This window comes from Eutrema salsugineum, unplaced genomic scaffold, assembly GCF_000478725.1.
Source record: "Eutrema salsugineum unplaced genomic scaffold, Eutsalg1_0 scaffold_5, whole genome shotgun sequence".
NCBI lineage: Eukaryota > Viridiplantae > Streptophyta > Magnoliopsida > Brassicales > Brassicaceae > Eutrema > Eutrema salsugineum.
In genome coordinates, this window is record NW_006256612.1 from 5,737,594 (window position 1) to 5,756,952 (window position 19,359).

Below are 19,359 nucleotides of genomic sequence, written 5' to 3' on the forward strand. Positions count from 1 at the left end.
AGCCACCAGAATAATGTTCATAAATCATATTGCATCATGAATAATTTATTTCCGATCTGGTGCAAAGCAAACCTCATGTTTTCTTTTATTTGCTCCGATTTTTTTTTCTTTCCAATTTATGATTAAGCCATGTGGTATGAAAAACTAACTGTCGAAGAATTATTAGAAAACAGCACAACGGTGTTAGTAGGCTTCTAAGTGTGTACTTGTACCTTCGAGAAGATTTGCCGCTCAAATAACATACCACTAATGAGCTTTTTTGCGCAATAATAATTATATAAACTAACATGTTTTTTTTGACGACTTATATACATATTCTATCAAATTTGAATATAGAAGATAACTCGATAGATAGACTGATACTAACATCTAGAGGCTCTAGAATACAGATGACATATTTTAAAAATATTCATTTGATCACTAGCTATAGCTAATATTCCTATTTATGAATACATAAAGCTATACATGTACATACATATGTATGAACAATTCCACCAGAAAGAGTCTAAAAATAGCATTCACTTGGATACATGCACCATATGTACCAGAAGATTAAGAAATGATGGGCTCCATCCATATATTATCCAACTTGACCTTCGATTTTGAAAAGCTAGCTTGTGTTAATCTATTAAATTGTGTACCTTTTTAAAAGTTTTGCTAGAAATATATGTATTAATATCAAAAGTATAGTATTATGATGTAGGAGCTATATTTGTTTTACATCAATTATCAATCAGGGATCCATCATCGCATCATAACACATCACTTTACTGTTTCTTTATTAGCCATATTAATTGGTCAACACTCCGTAAAGATCCTTGTCATAAATGGGTCTCACAGTTTGTATACTAATATTAATATTTACAAATGTTACTAATTATTCATTTTTCATTAACCATATATTTTCCTATATTTCAACGTTTAATTCATAGGAGAACATCATGTGAGAATACAACATTTATATGCTTTCTCTAGTGAAGTCATGTGTACATAGTGTATGAATAACTCTTATGTACTAGTTCAGAACTTAGTTAGTAATTAGAAAGTCAAAAATTGCATGGGTTTTGATTATTTAGAGATTATTATTAATATCTTGCCTATCAATATGTTTGAACATCTCTTGATAGATATACAAAGACAGTTTTTTTTTCTATACAAAGATATTGATACGACAGATATATTTGCTAAAGTGATTTTAATTGGTTATACCTATTAATTACATTAATCTCTTCAAGAAATGTGATTCATTATTGACATTTTCAGTTACTATTACTGGTTGGCACAAAACAATTCGTGTGCAGATATCAAGTTTCTATACCAAAATTAGTTAGAATACTTTTACTTGATTAATTTTATAAAGAAAGTCTAGACCATTTAGGTGCCATGTTTCTCAATACCTTGAGGCCGTTGATTTGATATACACTCTTTCTGGATGTTTAAGATTTCGAAGTTTTACCATATAACTTTACAATCTTCGTCGTGCGATGTATTTTGTTCTTTACAACTCAGAAAACACAAAATTGCATTTTTCTATGATGATAGGTTTCAAATTAAAATGTTAAAAACATGACAAATGCTAACACAACGTAATGGAGGTATATCTATATAAATGGCACGTAATACAAGGCTAATTAAGCAGTGATGATAGTTCATGATTAAATAGATTCAAAGGAAATTAAAGATGGTCGTAGTTGGTCAATCATATGAATTATTATGTTAGAAAAAAAAAAGATAACCTTTTCTTTGGGGGTCAAATAGAAAAAGCATAGAACAAAGGCCTTAAAAGAAGGGTCCTTAAAAAGGAGGGTAAAGCATTTTTTATTTATCACAAAGTTGTCGAAGAAGAAGACAAAAGGCTTTAGAGCAGGGGAATATATGCTTTCTCAAATTTAGGGCATCACAGTCTAACAGACTTTCCCATGCTATCCCTTCTCTTCATCATCTTTATATTTTCCTAAATTTCTTTACAACTATAAATATCATATGGAGTATTTAATTTTCAGTTTCATTATAATTCTACTTTTCAATTTCATAGATACCGAAATGCAACCATACACGCGCATGTGTTGTATTCTGGAATGGGACTTTATAACGTTGTCCGACTGTCCATCTTTTATTTCTTTTTTCTTTTATTTTTTGGGTTTTCTAACCAAAAATAAAGCGTCTCGTCTTATGAAAATGCCTTTTCTTTTATTTGTTGTTGATCAAAGAATGAATGCCTTTTTTTCTTTCTTTCTTTTGTCTAATCGCTAAATGGCTTTGATTAATAACCTCGTTTGAGATTCAACCGCTTATTTGATTATCAATAGGACGAGCGGATGAAACGGGCAAATGATAAAGTACTTCTGTATATGATATGTAAGAAAAGTCTTGAAAAGTTAATAAAAGCATCGTATGGGTTTATCACTAATATATATATTCTAACCTAACGAAGACGGCAGAGACTTTCTGCACGTGGTCAATCTATATGTCTACTAATCTACATAATAATTTGGTTATCCATCCATGTGATCAAATTCAGTAGACAATATGTTATGTGTTCCAGTCAATGAAAAGTCAGAATAAACAAAGACAATGTTTTTTGTTTGGTACATAAAAAGTAAAGTGAATGACACCAATGAGGGCGGAGAGATCAGGCTGCTGGTAGGTCGGACGGGCAGACCGCATCGGAGGTGATGGTGGCGGTAGGCGGTAGCGATATTTAAGTGAATGAATTAATGAACCATAACTGTTGAATTGAGTAGATATTTTGTGAATTTTAGACGTACAAAAGAATATGATAAATCTGTACGAGTATTTTATTTGTAATTATATAGTCGTTCTTGAATATATAAACTTATATATTTCCTTCTAACCAAGGAAATTTCGAAAGATTCATAGTAGCAAATTTGTCGCAAATTTATAAACCATTTGATGAGGTACAAAGAAATCAAACATGCCAACATGCGGCGAAAAATATGTCGAGAAAATATTGTTGTCAGTAATAGCTGACTAAACATGTTTCTCAAGTTTTGTTTAGGTTCTAAGCAGAAAGGTAATAACTAACAAGCATGAGAATACTCCACAGTGACGCTTCACGATAGACAGAGAGAAAGGAAGGAGTAAGTTATTTTGTGTACCGGGAGTTACTAAGGTAATAATTTACTCATTTATGTTCCACACTATGGGGCGTGAAAGGAACACTGCTGATTAATAGGATGAGTTATGTCATATACTGTTTATTCAATGTAAATGAGAGGCCCAGTGTTTCATTGGGATTCGAGGTGCTTTGACCTGAATTGGTATCACAACCGAAGACGAGAGTACCACCATAACACATACTCGTAACGTATCTCCACAATCATTGAAGAGTTGAAGAACCAACGACACTTTTAAAAGGAAACTAAACTCTTTTTAAACCAACAGAAGATAGTACAAAGTTCTAAGGAACACTGGTGACTGGTGATGGTGAGAATGAATAACAAGGGGTCGAGGCGCAACAACGTTTTTATCCTAATCAAAAACTACAAGAAAGTAACCCCAACATTTTGTAATCTAAAGCAGTTGATTCCACTCATTTTCAAGTTCCCAAATTAGAACCACCAAATGATAAAATCCTTTTTCCGGAAACAAATCAGCAAAACGCCGAGAAGCCACATTGCAAGCAGTCATGATTTTCGTAAACAACCTTTTTTTTTATGCTCCTCCCGCTTCTTTCTCCTCCCGTTCTCTGTTCCATTGCTCAATCCTTGCCCTCCTCTCCTCGCTTCCTTCTCTCCCACCACCAGGGCTCCCTCCTCGTTTAGGGCTGGACCCATGTCTCCTCCTTGAACCTTCCCTGTCTCCTCTTGAACCTTCCCTGTCTCCTCTTGAACCTTCCCTGTCTCCTCTCTCCGACCTCTCACTGCTCCTTTTCCCACTTCCATGACGGTAAAACTCACGATCTCTGTCCCGGTGACTGAACTCCCTGTGAGAAGGATCACGCCTGTCGTGCTCTCTCTTGTGCCTGGGGCTTATACTCCTGCTCCTGCTCCTGCTTCCCCTGCGGTATGACCTCCGATACCTCCCAAAGAGTTTTCTCCTCAGCTCCCTCGAAACAAGCTTCACGTGCATGAAATTACAGTACCCACCACGGTTACAGTTATTTTCTTCATACTGCCGACACGTAGCTTCGCGGAAATCCGTAACAGGAGAGAAATCCGCAATGATGGGACGTCCCGAATAGAACCTACCTTGCAGAGCCTGCAAAGCAGCTGCAGCCTGATCCTCTTCCTTGAACTGAACATATACATTGCCAATCATGTGGTCAGCAAGGTTGTCACAAATGTTGAGGCTTTCTATCTCTCCAAACTTTCCCAGCTCCTCAAAGAGATCCTCGAAGAAATCCTCAAAATGCTCTTGGATCTTGCGCGGGTCGAGAGGTTGGCCCTGAGCATCGACACCAGGGGTTATCATGTCAGGCCTTTGGTACATGTTGGAGAGGAGGAGTGTTGGGGAGATGGTGGGACGGTTGTGGAGACGAGAGCACCGGTCACCGTGACGGCAAGCGCCAATCTTGAAGTAGAATGGGCAGTTCACTCTGTCCTTCTCCGTACCAAAAATTGAAGCCAAATGCTCCGCCATGGCAGGATTCCCACCCTGATTTGCAAAACCAACGGGACAACACAAAGTAATTGAGCAAAATGTTTATCAACCAGCACGAAAGAATATGTAAGGCTCCACAAAACAGAGATTGAACATTTGATGTTTGAAAAGATTAGTATCAATCCGAAAGTTCACTAATTGTAAAGCCATAGATTTCTCTACAAGGGTATAGACAACGTTATGAAAGCGAAGGGATTGAAGAACTATTGAAGGTGACTCCCATAGATCTTAGTCGGCTATTGAATTCAGTGGAAACAAGAGAGACAAGAACCACGAACCACACAAACCAAACAATCAGATACGTGAAACAGGCGAGTCGTCGTAAACTGAATAGAGAAGCGCAATCAAAGGAAAAACTAAGAAAGAGACGAAGCAGCGCTCTAAAATAGTGCTGAGAACCAGAGAGACGAGCGTAGAGATAGAGCCGTATTAGATCACCAAATCGAAGATAGAGGGAGAAGGCGTACAAAATGTTACAGAGATGGATGAGACTGAGAGATCTGTGAGAGAGTAGCCGCCGCCGGTTGAAGATATTGCCGACGAGGAGCTGCCGTCTCCGTCGGATTGATGATCTAGGGTTTGCTTTGTTCGCGAGTTGGGGAGAGAGAGAGAGAGAGAGAGAGAGAGGAGAGAGACTAATTTCTGATATGTATATTTATTAGATTTTAAAAAAAAAATGAAAATGGAAACCAGAATCGGGTTTTGTCTAAAATGTTCAACGCGCAATAGCTAATAGGCGAACAATGTGGTTTTGATTATAAACGTAATTGACCGGTTTACGCGATTTGTAAATTAATTAAAAAAAGTTTAGAAATCCAAAGTTCCAAACCAAAAATACATAAGTTATTGTGACATTGGAAGTTAAAACTTACCTATTAGTAGTATTCATGATAAATATATCAAATTATCAGGAGGCAATCCTCGTCTATTCCTAGTCTTCATCAGCTGGAATTTAAACTCCATCAGGCAATTTGTCAATCCTATGTTCACATGTCACCTCCAAAAACCAAAAATATAAGATTTTTTTTCTAGGAATGTTTATATATTCTACGAATTCATATAAAAAAGGCTGAATATTAAAGTATGGAGATTTTGTTTGGTGATTTCTACTCTTGCCAAGAGAAAAGTGTACGTATGATTTATGTAGCGAGTTCTTGAGTTACATGAAGACAAGAGGAGATCGAAGGTATTATCTGTTTGTTTTAGGTTTTAACTGTCTAACAAAACCTAAATGACTAATAAATCATAATCTTTATCATATCCGTAGACAACTTCAAGCAAAAATAAAAGATTCAAAAGTCATTTCTTTTTGCAGTAAAATGAGCGGTACTGTATTTTTATACAAACAGGGGATCTTTTTAATATGACTTTTAAGAAACTTGTAAAGAAATTTTCTTTTGGTTATCTAACTAACTCAAAGAATGGACCCATCAAGGGGTTTATCTATCCAGGTTTTTTTTCCTAAAGTAAAAAGAATGCAAACAGAGGTTAGAGACTTAGAGTGGTGCCTCCTTCATAACGGAGCGCAAAGTCAATCGTGCTTTTGTGGATCACTGCTCTTCGTCATTCGTCAAGCGGTTGATCTGATCTTCTAGCTGCAACAAGGTTAGGAAACTACCATAAATGGCGATGATGATACAATAGAAGAGGGATGTTATGTGACTGTGGATATCTTTACATGTCACATACCTGAGCGTTTGCTTTTTTCAGATTCTCAACTTCCTCTTCAAGCTCTTTCACCCTATAGCAATTTAAAAACCATTAAAACAATCAATCATTAGTTTTACTTATGAAAATAACCAGAAAAAAACAAACAAAAAACTATTTGGAAGATGGATAATTGTTGACTCGTTGGAGTATAAATAAAAAATTTCCCATGTTTCAATGTCGACAATTGCAGTATTTTTGTCCTTTCAAAGATTTATGTAATTGTCTAATTAAGCTTCTGGAGAGTGATCTCATTACCTCTGCTCCAAGAAGTGAACCTCAGAAGATAGATCTGTCTCCGCTGATATCTGTGAATTCAGAACTTAAGGCTCTTATTTCTGTCCTCAAACAACTTCCTCTCTATGCATATGTCATTAGCAAAAGTGAGAAGCAATCCCAACCTGCACGCCTTCCCTATTCACCATTGGATTTCTGTTGACTGTACAAAATAAAGATCAATAATCAGTGAAACTGGTAAAACAGAGAAGATGCAAAAATCTGCTTACAGAACAGAACACTTACCAGCAGTCGGATCATAGAGCTGGTTTAATCCGATTAATCTTTCCTGCCAAACAAATAAGAATGTGTGAAACTACCAGAATATGAATATTCAAAGGACATTTATGTGTTGATATATCAACAGGAAGCGTTTGAAATGGCAATTCACCCTTTGCATTTGATTTTCGTGCAGGAGATTCTGTAACGATGGGAGGATTTGAGCAGCATTACTAGATAAAGGATTCTGTATCCAAGCGGTCAGCGCTTCGTAGTTTATCAGTTTATCCTGAAGAAAATAGCTCTATCCAACTTCAGAGGGATTTCAATAAGGATCAGAAGTTGAAGGACCATACAAAATTATCTTTCATCTAATCTAGATTACCGAGTTATCTGAAGCCAAATTTCGTTCAAGGGTCTCCTCTTCACCAATAGAACTCTCTGCACCAGAAGGGATGCCGATTTGCTCTCTGCTCAAAGAGTTATGCCAAATTTGTAACCAAAAAAACAAGAACAAGAGAAATCAAGCAGTGAACTTTGAATTCTTTGTCACGAGTATGTGCAACCAAACAAAGTACCTAAGAGCCGCCAGTAACTGGCTTGCTGACAGTGCAAAGTCTCCGAGCGAAACTGTTTCGTTTGAGTCAGCCAAAATGTTCCCAGCCTAGAAAGAAGCATATACATTGTGCTATCAAAATATAATGGAAAAACAAATTGAGAAATGTAAATTGTGATCAAAGTACCTGAACATCTTGAAGGTAAGGCATCACAATCCAGAAGCTGTTACCATCAAAGAAATAGCAATGCGGCCTCAAGAGATTCCGATGATCAGTTAAGCTCATTGTGTGAACTTCTTTGCTTATGGTTTCCTGGATTTGACAAACTCTAATTACGTTAATAAAGATGCATTTCGAATCTTCTCTATTAGAAAGACAAATATCATTTCCGAAAGTATAACAAGAAGAAGAAGAAGAAGAAAAGAGGAAGATAACCAACCACATCGCTCCTGCAATTTTCACGATCCAAGATCTTGACGGCCACAATCTCATCAAGTAGAATGCATCGAGCTCTGTAAACACCATCGCGGATCTCCTCAAAAAGCTCGTAATCTTTCGCACTCAGAGGAAATATCTTTTCCGATGAACTAGTCATTTGCCTAATCCATGCAAAGACGATCAATATGCATCGCTTTACGCAACCAAGACCATGATCGTAATTCGAACGAACTCAACTTCATATACAGAAACCGAACAATCGCAGTGAAATTTTCGAAATGCTGCATCAAATTTCCAAGAAAACAAAAACTCCCAACTCTTTCCAACAATCATCGATTAGCAAATGTATGTGATACCGGATAAAGAAAACAAACGATCGTAGCGAGAAGCGAGAAATCGAACCTAGAAATTCTTCAGTGACAACGCGAAGCACCGATCAGCCGGATAAACGGAGAGCAAGAGAGCGCGACGAACGACGCCACAAGAGAGAGGTCAGGCGGAAGAAGCGGAGAAGTATCCCGTCTCGACGAATCGCCGGCGAACAGAGGATTTCGACGATTTCTCGGGCTTTGTGAGAGTGAAATTGGAGACTGGGAAGGAAGACGCTAGTCAAATTTATAATGGTTTTCAACTTCCTTGTTAAAGATTTTTTTAGCGGACTTGCGTTCGCTGATTGGTTAAATCAATCCGAAACTTCAATTGGATTCTCTCTTTTCGTTTTGATTTATTAATACGATAAACTAATATTTATAACCAAAATTATATTTTAAAATAACCACCATTCAAATGAAGTGATTTTTCCTAGCATAATCTTATATAGAGACGTTTCGCACCAAAAAAAAACAAGTTTAAATATCTGGATTAAATTTTTGTTTTCCACCATTTCCCTTTGCATCCAATTACTCTGACTCTTTTAACTTACTCTATATGGAAATCTTTTAATTAAATTTTGTTTTGGTGTTAGGAAAAAAACAAAAGTTCTTCACACAACCGTGCACAACAAACCAACACCAAGGTCGGGCCAAGAAAGAATGAAAATATGGAACATTTTTCATGAAATAATTCGAACACATACAATCACAATTCACATTTGCTTGCAAACTTTTTGCAGACGATTGCGGAACAACCATGGCCAACTTCTGTGAGTTTGCATGGACGTCTTCATTGCATCAACCAAAGCATTTATTATTTTCTACTTAAGACTTTCCAGTTTTTATGTTACCATTTAAATGCTCTGTGTTTAGGCATAATTGTAATGGTTTGATAGTTCATTCTTAACATATATCACCAAAATACACTTTTTCTTTTTTAACTCAACTTGGAAAATGATTTTCTGTATAGTGAGGAGAAAGCATGACTAAGGACCAAAGGCTCCATACATAACTGCATTAGACGATCCACGATTGATACATACAAGATACAATACCTCATCAAACCAAACTACTTAGCGATGAGAAAAGAAGTCAAAAACAATATGAAGAAACCCAAAACATAGATTCCAGATATACAATGATATGAAGTCTGCTTATATTATAATAAGTAATTGGACACTTGTATAACCAACAATTCTACATAATCTCTATGTAACAGAACAAAGAAGAAGAATCTTGGGAGAATCCTTTGGTGAAGATGGTCATACGGTCATACCTGAGAGGCTTAACTTAGCCAACAAACACCTCACCCGGATTGCTATATAACCTTCCATTGCCTCCCTCTCTCATGAGACTCATCAGAATCTTCTTTTGTTTATAGACCAAACTCAGACTACACGAGAGATTACATCTTCAGGCTGCAAAACAATGGCTCACCAAATGCCAGGCTGTCTATAGGGCAGCAAAGGGTAGCTGTGAAACGGATAGCCTCTAGCCATATGGACCGGCTTTATGGGGGCAGGTATTGCCCAAGCTACCTCTCTTCTTGGAGGTGGCATAGTCCTCCTACGATCCACTTCTATCAGTATGCACATTTCCTGGATCACCTCTGTCACCATTGATGAGAAACACCCCGTTATTTTAATGAACCGCTAAAATCATTGCAGCAGCATGCGTTGTTCATTCAAACTCAATATTGCATATGGTAAGTAAGAACCTAACATGCCTCTTGAATTGGAGCTATCTAACTATGAGACTGATCAAACGATTGGTAGTAATAACAGAGAATAATAAAGAAAGGGTTTGAACGACAAACCTTTTAATAACTTGGTTGTTACACCAAACTCCAACCACCAATCTCTCCTGCTGCCTAATTTTGCATTCTGAAACGTGGCAGCTAAGTGCACAGTGGCAGTTGCAATAACATGGGGTTTGTACTGCAAGCATAGTGTTGTTCGAAGCCTACACACAATGCAATATAAGATTATTCAAACTCGACGTGGGGACAAAAGCACAGATACTACTATTAACAAGGGTCTTTACCAATCATGAACCAAATTCCATGCAGCTGTTGCAAGGTCAGGCCAAGCGTTCAGCCTATTCAATGCCGCAGCCAGAGGTTTGTAGGGAAGTTCAATGTCTAAATGATGGAAAGCACTTGTGTCCAGCAGAAGCCTCTCCCCGGCCAAAATAAATTCTTTAAATTCATGGTAATATTCCTAAAGACAGAGTAACAAGTAATAAATTAGCACAGTGCACAGTACGAATTCACCAATAGATAGATTTATTAATACTTACGGTTTGATGGATTCTAATTGAGGCAGAAGGATCCCACTCATAAATAATTTCATAAGACGCTACAACAACGCTGGAAAGTTGACACGGCTCATCTTCAGCTTTGCAAGCGAGGAAAAGACTGGCAGTTGCTATCGTCTGCAAACCACCAAGTGGACGAGGAAAATTTTCAGTATAAATCAGATAAACTTCTAATTGATTAGGAGAGACTGAATAACTTTAAAATAACCGCTTTTTAATAGTTTTCATCAACATGTATACCCTGTTTGAAGTATCAATATCTTCATTACAGATTGATTCATTACAGATTGATGAATGCAGTTGATGAGCCATATGAATACTAAAGTATTTTTACCTGCCAGTCATTTTTGGCATGAGACTGGCGCATGTAAAACCGGTGGCACATCACCATTGCATTTCCTATTGTAACCTGGGACCTGAAGCAATGAGATTGTCAAAAACCTTCAATAGCACCCAAAATATCATATCACCAAAAATTTCAATATTATAATGTCTTCAGCAACTAAAAGCAAGGTACAACTTTCACCGAAGTATAACATGAAGCTTTTCCGACACTCGTGATTAATGCAAAGAACGAAAAACAACAGTACCTATGATAGATGATTCAAAAATAGTAGGCCGGGAGAGACGTGCACTTGCTCAGAAAACTAAGAACATCAGTTGGTAATGGTAGGAACAGCTGAGGGTTTTGATAACCCAGCAGAGAATTACAAATACACAGACATATATCAGAAGGGCATGTTATAAACAGGTGAACAGGCTCCAAAGCAAATTCATGACAGATGCAATCCTCCCATTGCCGATGAGAAGTGAGCCAATATATGATGCATAGACACCAAATTTTGACTACTATTACATAAGTCTCCATTCATGACACAAATATGTAGACAAAATGGAGAATTTATAGTACGAGAACCTCCAGACCACCTCCCACAGTGGCCCTACGACAAAATTCAACAGTTAGGCTAGCCATTGTCATGCATTAGCACCCTCTTTAGCTAAAAAAAGTACCAAGAAATACCATATCAGAAGAAAAGAAGAAGTATTAAGCATATTTCTATGAAGCAAACAACCAGAGAACAAACACTACTTCCCAAAAACTGAAAAAAAAAAACATGATAACAAAGAATACTAATGTGAGCTTACACATGAAGCTTCATGCCAAGTCTTTGAAGGAAGGTGCAATACGAAGACCGTAAAAATGACTCCTTCACGAGGTCAATCCCATCCTTTCTAGATGGAGAGAAACGCTCAATCTCTTCCCTGCTGAAATACCACTTTGACGTTTCGCATTGAGGGGATTCCAGCAAAGATACGTGTCTCGCGTCTGCTTCAAAATGTTGTCGAGACCGCTTTCTCGGATGCTCCTCTCCCATTGTAAATCTTCTTCCGCAGAAACAGCAACAGCTCACCAGAAAGTTTCAATCTTTTGACTAAGAAGACAAACTCTTATATGCTCGGAGCGAATCTAGCTGCAGATTTGCTGACGAAAATCTGCAAATAGCAAGATTTATATTGTCAAACAGCTTTGGAACATAATACGACACAAATCTGCAGCCAATTTCACATATTAATATGACTCGTATCGAAGCATCATCATCAAAATATGTTTTTAGACAAATATTTCACAAGTAAAAAAAGCGAAATCTAGAAACAGATCGAATAATTACGAAACGTGGTGAGAGGGGAAAGCTTTTTCGCCGATTGATTCAAGAGATGAGATCAAAGGAATACGAAATCGATTTTAACAAAAATAAACGAAAATCGGATAGCTAGAATTGAGATTGCACTAACCCAGGTTTGCTTGGTGAGGAAAAAGCTCTTTGAAACTTGAAATTTCGCTGTTTCGTGTTTCTTTTTCCTAAACTCCGGAAAATATCTTATGCGGTGAAGCGATTTGATACCTAATAAAGATCCAAAATACCGTTCTAAAGCAAAATGGGCCAAATTTTTCGATGAAAACTACAGAGAGTAATATGGGCTTCGACTTTGTTGTGTCACAATTCGAAATTCATCACTTCGTGTCCTCTGTTTTAACATTTGTTCATATGCTTTCGTGCAATTTCTTTCTATTTTTATAGTTTTTGAAACAAGTAACTGGTTAAATCTTCTTAAACATTCACTCTACGTTGTAAGTTTTATGTCACGAAAATATATAATGTTTCGGCTAATTAGTACACACCGTTAATTAGATCTTGAGAAATATTCTCATAAAACTTGACATAATTTTTTTTTTCTGGTACTTTTAAAAATTATGTTTGTAGTTAGATAGGGACGATACAAAAATAAACCCTGATTATTACAAATTACTAACGAATTATAATCATTAATTTAAAATCCATTGGAATTTTGCTCTATATGTGGCTATATAGAATATGGAATATATACATACATTCTTGTTAATCAAATCATATACATAGAAAATTATGGAATGATTCAATGTTGTTAGTGGAAATATAATTATATGATGTTCTTTATTAATTTATATAATTTCAATTAGACTTGACCATACAATGACACAATACTAGTTCTAATGTTGCCACCTTTTTCAATATATTTCAAGTGGATTAGACAATCGATTGTTGCTAAGTAACTAAGTAGGTGTAGGTGATAAACTTTTTTTTTTTTGAATAATATAAGTAGGTGATAATTTGAAAATATAATACATTCCGAATATTTGTTGGTAGGGTAACAAATATTCTCTCATGACTATAGATCAGTGAAATTATTAAAGAAAAAACATTATCACGCAAGAGAATTATCTTCTTCGTAATCTTTTTCGTCTACAAACTTAACCATATCACACTCTAACCTCTTCACAACATCCTCCGGCAGCGACACCTGAACCCTAATGGAATCAAAGTTTCCAACGACCGGTAAAAATAAACAGTAAATATCACTCGTCAAAGGACCCATATACATTGGCTTTCCTCCTCCAAAGTCCACCTCCTCTAATCCCAATTTAGCCCATTGTGAAATTACCAAACTGCATGAGACGTCCGTTTTCACCGTTTTATCCTCCAGAAAATCTATTGTTGATCTCACATAACCGTCGGTGATTCTCGCTTTCGCCTCTTGTATCAATTTTACCGCGTGGTAAATATTACCATTGACTAGGTCTTGCACTTTGCTTTCGGCGCAAGCTAGCACGAAACCGTTACCATAATACCCTTGAGGAAGTTGTGGAATAAGCCTTTTCCTCATATTGACAGAGAACAAGAGTTTGACCAGCATGGTCAACGGCAGGTCGAGAGATCGAGCCCACGAGCACCACGTGTGAGCCGCGAGTGCCTCGAACGCTGTGCATTTTAGCGAGGGAGCGCATGTTTTCTTTAAGCGTAGGATAAGAGATGGTGTGAAGGTTAACGTGGCGGGAGCCAGTGGCTGGGATGACTGTAATCGCTTGCAAATGTCGAAGGTGGATGAGTTTTTGTCTGCGGTGGTTGTGGTGGTTCGTGTGAAACCGGGGTGTGAGTGTGTGACACGTGGAGGATTTCGTGGGTCTAACACGTGGCGGGAGTGGAACGGTCGGATCGGAAGATGAGTTTGGGTGGTGTTGGCATGGGCCCATGCATGTAGGAATTGCGATGTGCCAATGCCGTCACAAAGGCAATGATTGATCGCTGTGCATAGGATCATGCCACCGCAACGGAGATGAGTCACCTGATGCATCATTAATTAACAACTTCGTAAGTTTTCCATAATTAATTAACTGTTAATTTTATGAACTAAAAATAATCATGACTCATATATAGTCGTGGAATGAGTTAAACAAAAAAGACTTGTAATAAACTAGTTCAAGGCAAGAAAAAGAGTTTTTTGAATTTCTTGTAAACAAGAAAAGGAAAAGATTAATAATATGGAACCATGAACAGACAAGATTATTCTCTATTTGTCCTTCTTCTTTTTTTCTATCTAACCTCTTTATTAAAGTTCACGTATTTTAAGAAGAAGTGTGGTAGGAGAAAACTTTATGTTATTTCGACATCATATGCATAATGCACGACCTACAAAAAAGTATGCATTTCTTATTTCAAAAGATAAAGAAAGTGGCCGAATCAATTTAGGAGTCAGGAAAAAACACCCAATCAATGTTAGTTTCCTCCAAGTGAGTACATATCTATCTAAACAGAACAGTCGATCCAACTAACTTTATGACATTACAATATTATTCGAGCTATGTCTAATGTTTATTCCCTTCAAAAAAAAAATAATCGAATTATTTTGTTACAAAATATCAACTAATATGGAAGTAATCTGAGTCGTGATTTTGATATTGAAACAATAAGTTGCAAAGCAAAAAATGAAAAACAAACGAAGAAAAAAGGATAAAAAGAACCTGTATAACAAGAGGAGGAACATCCAAGAAACTCGAAGCTTGAACCTTGAACAAGAGCTTCCTCCAAGACTTATTTGGTCTAGGAGAAAGCTGAAGGAACTCTTGAGAAGTTATATCCATGAAAGCTTCTGCGAAAACCGCGCCTTCCCCATTACAGTCAACCTCCAGTTTGGTCCGGTCATTGAAGGGTTTGATCCGACCGGCTAAAGGGTAGTAATCTACAAGAACCCTAGAGAGAGAATCTTTGAGGGTTGAAGATGAGATAGATTTTTGGAAAAGGTAGAGGTACTTGATAGAAAATCTGAGAAAATGATGGTCGTCGAGGTTAGAAAGATAGAGAAAGTGATTTGGTGTGGGAGATTTAGGAGTGATTAAGGTTGGTTGCTTTCCCTCGTACAAGCAATCCGGTAGCTCTTGCATCTTCCACCTTTTTTCTTTCCTTTGTCTGTTTGTTTTTATTAGAGATAAAATTAAAGAGAGTAGAGATTGTGGAATTAAAGGGAAAGTGGAAAGCAAGAGGTCTGAATGGGAGAGGTTAGGTGGTTGTAATAGTTGGAATCCGCTATAACAGGCTCAGTCCTCAAATAGCTCGGACCCATACGGGATGCTATTTTAAACTAAAGCATATTTAAAATGTCAATTAAGATTTGCTCATACGCTGCCAAATTTTAAACAAGGAAACACATTATACAATAAAGAGAAAATTTCCTAAGCTTACTTGTCATGAGTTTACACAAGAAAAAGGAGATAAAAATAAAACTTTGCAGCTTGAAATTAAATAACCCTACGCTTTAGAGCTAACGAGGGCGGTAAAATTTAAAGCGTAAGACTTAAACAAATAACACAAGACAGAGAGGAAATCATACGCATGTCAAGATTTAACAAAGCTGTTTGACTAGATCTTCGAACGTCAGCCAAAAATATATCAAAGATATGTCATGGTATACAACTTACAATATATATGCTTCCTTATGTGACATAGAACTGAAATCTTAAGTCCTTGACATAACTAATGCTATTGTAGACCATGCCACATCTTTGATTTGCAAGGCCAAGTCGTCAAGGTTTGTGGAGCCTTGCATATAAATATGCTAAGATCAATATCCACGGTTTTGCAGTGTTTACAAAAATCTTTCAACGGTTGTCGGTTGCCAATGTCTGACAAAGGTCTAGTAACATGGTCAGCAAAGATCCATGTGTGTCATGTTCTACAAATTGATTTAAACAAGAAAACATGAATTGTTAAAGGTCGATCGTCACTTAATTCAGTATTACAAAACCAATTACTTTTTAATGTTCAATACGTTAAACAACTTGAGGTATACAAAATATTTTGACAGATTGCAAAAGATTTAACCCAACTTTACCTACATACATTCACTATCCATAAGTACAACAAAACTATCATCACATGCAAATGATTGTAGAACTTGACTATTTTTGGAGATATTTATAATTAGTTTGTCATTATTCACCTAAAACATAATTATTCAAGTCAAACATTTTCATTTTTTTAAAAAACTCTGTAATCTATTTCAACTTTTGTTTTATTCGTTTCCGTTGTACACCATTCCTCGGGTGTGACTTGTAAAAAACTCTGAATAATTAGGAGGAAATTTTTTTATTGAAATGGATAAATCATTTTGGTGGGAAAAGTTTAGTCATGGTTTTTATAGAGAGGAAACAAAATAATTGTTTTACTTAACTCTTCTGCTGTAAAAAAGTTAATTTCGCTGAAAAGAATCAAACATAACAGAAAAACTTAAATTTTTTTTTTCGAGAACAGAAAAAACTCAATTCATAGAGGGAAAAATACTCTATTCTCTAAATCATATTGTAATCATTGTACTTTAGTATTCTAATTTAGTATATTTAACATATTTTACACTGTTTCCTCATCGTTTGAAATTTTAATGGTCAAATCCATTTTACTGGGTTCAAGCTGTAATAATCTGGCCACGTGTACATGAACCCGCGTAGCTTCAAGACTTTTAACCGAGAAATTCACTCTCTCTCTCTCTCTCTCTCTCTTCCGCAACTTTTTCCCTCCAGCCAAGCCCTCTTTCAGATCTCGGCGGCGATGGATCCAAATCGGCGAGCTTAAGTATAACCCACGACCTTACTGATTCCGGCTTGAGCTTGAAATCCTGCGAATTTGGTGCTTTTCTGTTGCTGATCTCTCTTTCTGTTCATCTGATGGCTTCAATCCGGCGAACTCTCTCGCCGGTGTATCACGATCGTCCGTACGAGAATGGCGGTGCACCATTCTCGCCATCTTCTATGTCATCACCTTCTCACAAGGGTAGCAGTAAACACAATTCCTCGCAGATTCTCTCATATCTCAACAAGCTTTCCGGAGCGACGACGTCTGACCCTAAAAGCTCGCGGAGAGGTGGATGGCGACGACCGTTTTTCCAATTCATCGCTTTCTTTCTTCTTGGGTTTCTATTAGGTATGACACCGTACGGGCAAATGGAAGATGTTAACGGTACCGATCGTTTCTCCTTCGAGATCAAACCGCCGAATGTTGAAGAAAGGGTTGAGAACGGGAAACGGGAAGAGGTAGCAGTAGATGGGGTAAGTTTCGTGGCGGAGGCTGAGCTTGGGAAGAAGGAGATGATGATTAAGGAGGAGGATTTCAATTTTGTGCCGAGGAAGCTCATAATTGTTGTCACACCAACTTACAATCGAGCGATGCAGGCGTATTACTTGAACAGGATTGCTCAAACGCTGAGGCTAGTGGAGCCGCCTGTGCTGTGGATAGTGGTGGAGGGAAATGCGGCGTCGTTTGAGACCTCAGAGATTCTGAGAAAGACGGGAGTTATGTACAGACACTTGGTTTGCAAGAGGAACATGACGAGTATCAAGGACAGAGGGGTTCACCAGAGAAACACTGCATTGGAACATATTGAGTTGCACAAGCTCGATGGGATTGTTTACTTCGCTGATGATGACAACATCTACTCGCTTGAGCTGTTTCAAAGCTTAAGGCAAATCAGGTGAGTCTAAAATAGTGGTCTTTACTTTTGCTTGTGGTAGTGGATGGAATGTAGGATAGGTGCTACTTGGTAATTTGTGAGAAACAGAGCTATGAGATCGTGTGTTTGAATCTGTTAAGAGAATGTGCTTCAATTTTGAGCTGTTATTTGAGCAGAACTCTATTGTCTTCACTTCTAGTGTTGGCATCTTTTGTGCCTTCTTGTTACGTGCAGTCTCAGTGATTCCAGTGTTTTGACGCTACTGCTATGTTAAAGACCCCCTATATAAACAATTTCAGAAGCATACGCCTATTACTATGATGTCGAAATTAGAAGGTTTCTGCACAAAATCTGAGATGTTTTTGTCCCTGCCTCTGATCTTACTATTTGCTTTTGCTGCTTGCTCTTCCATGTGATCAGACTTGTTTGTTTAAGAAAATACCTCATTTCTTGTTATTGGAAAGGGTTTTGTTGAACTTCTCTGTGTACCTTGTCTCAGTGTTCTGAGCATTCCGAATTTTTTTTCCAAAGAGTTGAATGCTGTGAGCTCAGATATCCAAAGCTTATCGTCTTCTGAAGTGTATTTTCCCATGTTCTAATTTTTCATGCTTATCTATTCTGTTTGTGCAGTCGATTTGGAACTTGGCCTGTTGCGATGCTAGCGCCAAGCAAAAACAAGGCGATCCTTGAAGGTCCAGTATGCAACGGAAGTCAAGTAATCGGATGGCACACTAATGAAAAGAGTAAAAGACTACGGAGATTCCATGTGGATATGTCGGGATTCGCTTTCAACAGCACTATACTTTGGGACCCTAAAAGGTGGCGACGTCCCTTTTCACATCCAACCCGCCAACTAGACACGGTGAAGGAAGGTTTCCAAGTATGAGTTTGAGCTTTTCCTTAAATTTTTGTATTTCTCTGGTGCGCACGCACTCATCTCTCATCTGTCTTTGTAAATCTTATTAGCAATGACATGATGTGTTTCCAAGCAGGAGACAACATTTATAGAGCAGGTGGTGGCAGATGAAAGCGAGATGGAAGGTGTTCCACCAGCTTGCTCGAGGATACTGAACTGGCATCTTCACTTGGATGCACGGGATGTCCCTTATCCACAAGGATGGGTGATCCAGAAGAATCTCGAAGCTCTCATAACTGTGAATTAGTGTGAAGATACAACTTTTGACTGGTAAATGTTCCGTTCGCCCTGCGCCCGACAGTATATGATTCAACGGGAATCACACACAAGGGATAGATTGATACAATCTAATAGGGCTATGAACTCTTGAAGTTCGGTGTTCAGGAATTACAAGCAAAACGTGAACTCAAGAACATGAAAATTTTGTATGTTTTGGGTTTGGTGTTTTTACTGTAAGATGGTTCCCATTATATTACCTTCTGAGATGGATTATTTCACGCCATTTTCATTTTATCTCCGTAATTGGTATCCAATACGGTCGATTTGATCGGGTACAGACAACAGTAGACACGTAAGGAGTCGAACACAATCATTGCATAAAAATGCACTTGAAATTATT

At 37.5% G+C, this 19,359-nt stretch overlaps 5 protein-coding genes across 8 annotated transcripts; 1 reads left to right on the plus strand and 4 right to left on the minus strand.

Annotated features, from left to right (window-relative positions):
* Nucleotides 1–3,643: 3,643 nt before the first annotated feature.
* On the minus strand, nt 3,644–5,269 carry LOC18992301 (splicing factor U2af small subunit A). Its single transcript, XM_006415681.2, has 2 exons — nt 5,091–5,269; nt 3,644–4,617 (listed from the first exon to the last, which is right to left on the minus strand). Exon 2 carries the CDS (start codon nt 4,600–4,602, stop codon nt 3,676–3,678), a length of 927 nt encoding a protein of 308 aa, XP_006415744.1. The 5' UTR covers nt 4,603–4,617; nt 5,091–5,269; the 3' UTR covers nt 3,644–3,675.
* A 679-nt stretch (nt 5,270–5,948) lies between these two features.
* Nucleotides 5,949–8,390, minus strand: LOC112084126. Its single transcript, XM_024153112.1, has 11 exons — nt 8,223–8,390; nt 7,822–7,981; nt 7,569–7,694; nt 7,404–7,489; nt 7,211–7,295; nt 6,998–7,114; nt 6,853–6,895; nt 6,732–6,769; nt 6,589–6,638; nt 6,313–6,364; nt 5,949–6,218 (listed from the first exon to the last, which is right to left on the minus strand). The coding sequence occupies exons 2-11, from the start codon at nt 7,975–7,977 to the stop codon at nt 6,174–6,176; spliced, it is 798 nt and encodes a 265-aa protein (XP_024008880.1). The 5' UTR covers nt 7,978–7,981; nt 8,223–8,390; the 3' UTR covers nt 5,949–6,173.
* Nucleotides 8,391–9,182: 792 nt separating this feature from the next.
* LOC18992302 (cyclin-T1-3) lies at nt 9,183–12,384 on the minus strand. Of its 4 annotated transcripts, none has more exons than XM_006415682.2 (7): nt 12,302–12,384; nt 11,654–12,001; nt 10,842–10,923; nt 10,490–10,624; nt 10,235–10,410; nt 10,008–10,153; nt 9,183–9,800 (listed from the first exon to the last, which is right to left on the minus strand). In XM_006415682.2, the coding sequence occupies exons 2-7, from the start codon at nt 11,881–11,883 to the stop codon at nt 9,625–9,627; spliced, it is 945 nt and encodes a 314-aa protein (XP_006415745.1). In that variant the 5' UTR covers nt 11,884–12,001; nt 12,302–12,384; the 3' UTR covers nt 9,183–9,624. The 4 variants fall into 4 exon arrangements, with proteins under 4 accessions (XP_006415745.1, XP_024008604.1, XP_024008605.1 ...); XM_024152836.1 differs by lacking the exon at nt 12,302–12,384 and adding an exon at nt 11,098–11,505; XM_024152837.1 differs by lacking the exon at nt 12,302–12,384 and adding an exon at nt 11,098–11,448 and having other exon boundaries at nt 11,654–11,919.
* An 868-nt stretch (nt 12,385–13,252) lies between these two features.
* On the minus strand, nt 13,253–15,266 carry LOC18992303 (fatty alcohol:caffeoyl-CoA acyltransferase). The gene is made up of 2 exons (XM_006415683.2): nt 14,847–15,266; nt 13,253–14,170 (listed from the first exon to the last, which is right to left on the minus strand). The coding sequence occupies exons 1-2, from the start codon at nt 15,264–15,266 to the stop codon at nt 13,253–13,255; spliced, it is 1,338 nt and encodes a 445-aa protein (XP_006415746.1).
* Nucleotides 15,267–16,861: 1,595 nt separating this feature from the next.
* On the plus strand, nt 16,862–19,251 carry LOC18992304 (probable beta-1,4-xylosyltransferase IRX9H). Its single transcript, XM_024153219.1, has 3 exons — nt 16,862–17,845; nt 18,455–18,704; nt 18,817–19,251. Exons 1-3 carry the CDS (start codon nt 17,043–17,045, stop codon nt 18,985–18,987), a joined length of 1,224 nt encoding a protein of 407 aa, XP_024008987.1. The 5' UTR covers nt 16,862–17,042; the 3' UTR covers nt 18,988–19,251.
* Nucleotides 19,252–19,359: the final 108 nt, after the last annotated feature.

What these genes read in the sequence shown, in the direction of transcription:
- LOC112084126 (XM_024153112.1), bottom strand. Translation starts at nt 7,977, where the DNA reads ATGACTAGTTCATCGGAAAAGATATTTCCTCTGAGTGCGAAAGATTAC. An exon ending in CTTACCTTCAAGATGTTCAG is followed by an intron (nt 7,490 to 7,568) that starts GTACTTTGATCA and finishes GCTTCTTTCTAG; the next exon opens with GCTGGGAACATTTTGGCTGA. An exon ending in GCTCTATGATCCGACTGCTG is followed by an intron (nt 6,770 to 6,852) that starts GTAAGTGTTCTG and finishes TATTTTGTACAG; the next exon opens with TCAACAGAAATCCAATGGTG.
- LOC18992301 (XM_006415681.2), bottom strand. Translation starts at nt 4,602, where the DNA reads ATGGCGGAGCATTTGGCTTCAATTTTTGGTACGGAGAAGGACAGAGTG.
- LOC18992303 (XM_006415683.2), bottom strand. Translation starts at nt 15,266, where the DNA reads ATGCAAGAGCTACCGGATTGCTTGTACGAGGGAAAGCAACCAACCTTA. An exon ending in TTCCTCCTCTTGTTATACAG is followed by an intron (nt 14,171 to 14,846) that starts GTTCTTTTTATC and finishes ATGATGCATCAG; the next exon opens with GTGACTCATCTCCGTTGCGG.
- LOC18992302 (XM_006415682.2), bottom strand. Translation starts at nt 11,883, where the DNA reads ATGGGAGAGGAGCATCCGAGAAAGCGGTCTCGACAACATTTTGAAGCA. An exon ending in ATGCCAAAAATGACTGGCAG is followed by an intron (nt 10,625 to 10,841) that starts GTAAAAATACTT and finishes GGTGGTTTGCAG; the next exon opens with ACGATAGCAACTGCCAGTCT. An exon ending in CAATTAGAATCCATCAAACC is followed by an intron (nt 10,411 to 10,489) that starts GTAAGTATTAAT and finishes CTCTGTCTTTAG; the next exon opens with GAATATTACCATGAATTTAA.
- LOC18992304 (XM_024153219.1), top strand. Translation starts at nt 17,043, where the DNA reads ATGGCTTCAATCCGGCGAACTCTCTCGCCGGTGTATCACGATCGTCCG. An exon ending in CAAAGCTTAAGGCAAATCAG is followed by an intron (nt 17,846 to 18,454) that starts GTGAGTCTAAAA and finishes CTGTTTGTGCAG; the next exon opens with TCGATTTGGAACTTGGCCTG. An exon ending in CGGTGAAGGAAGGTTTCCAA is followed by an intron (nt 18,705 to 18,816) that starts GTATGAGTTTGA and finishes GTTTCCAAGCAG; the next exon opens with GAGACAACATTTATAGAGCA.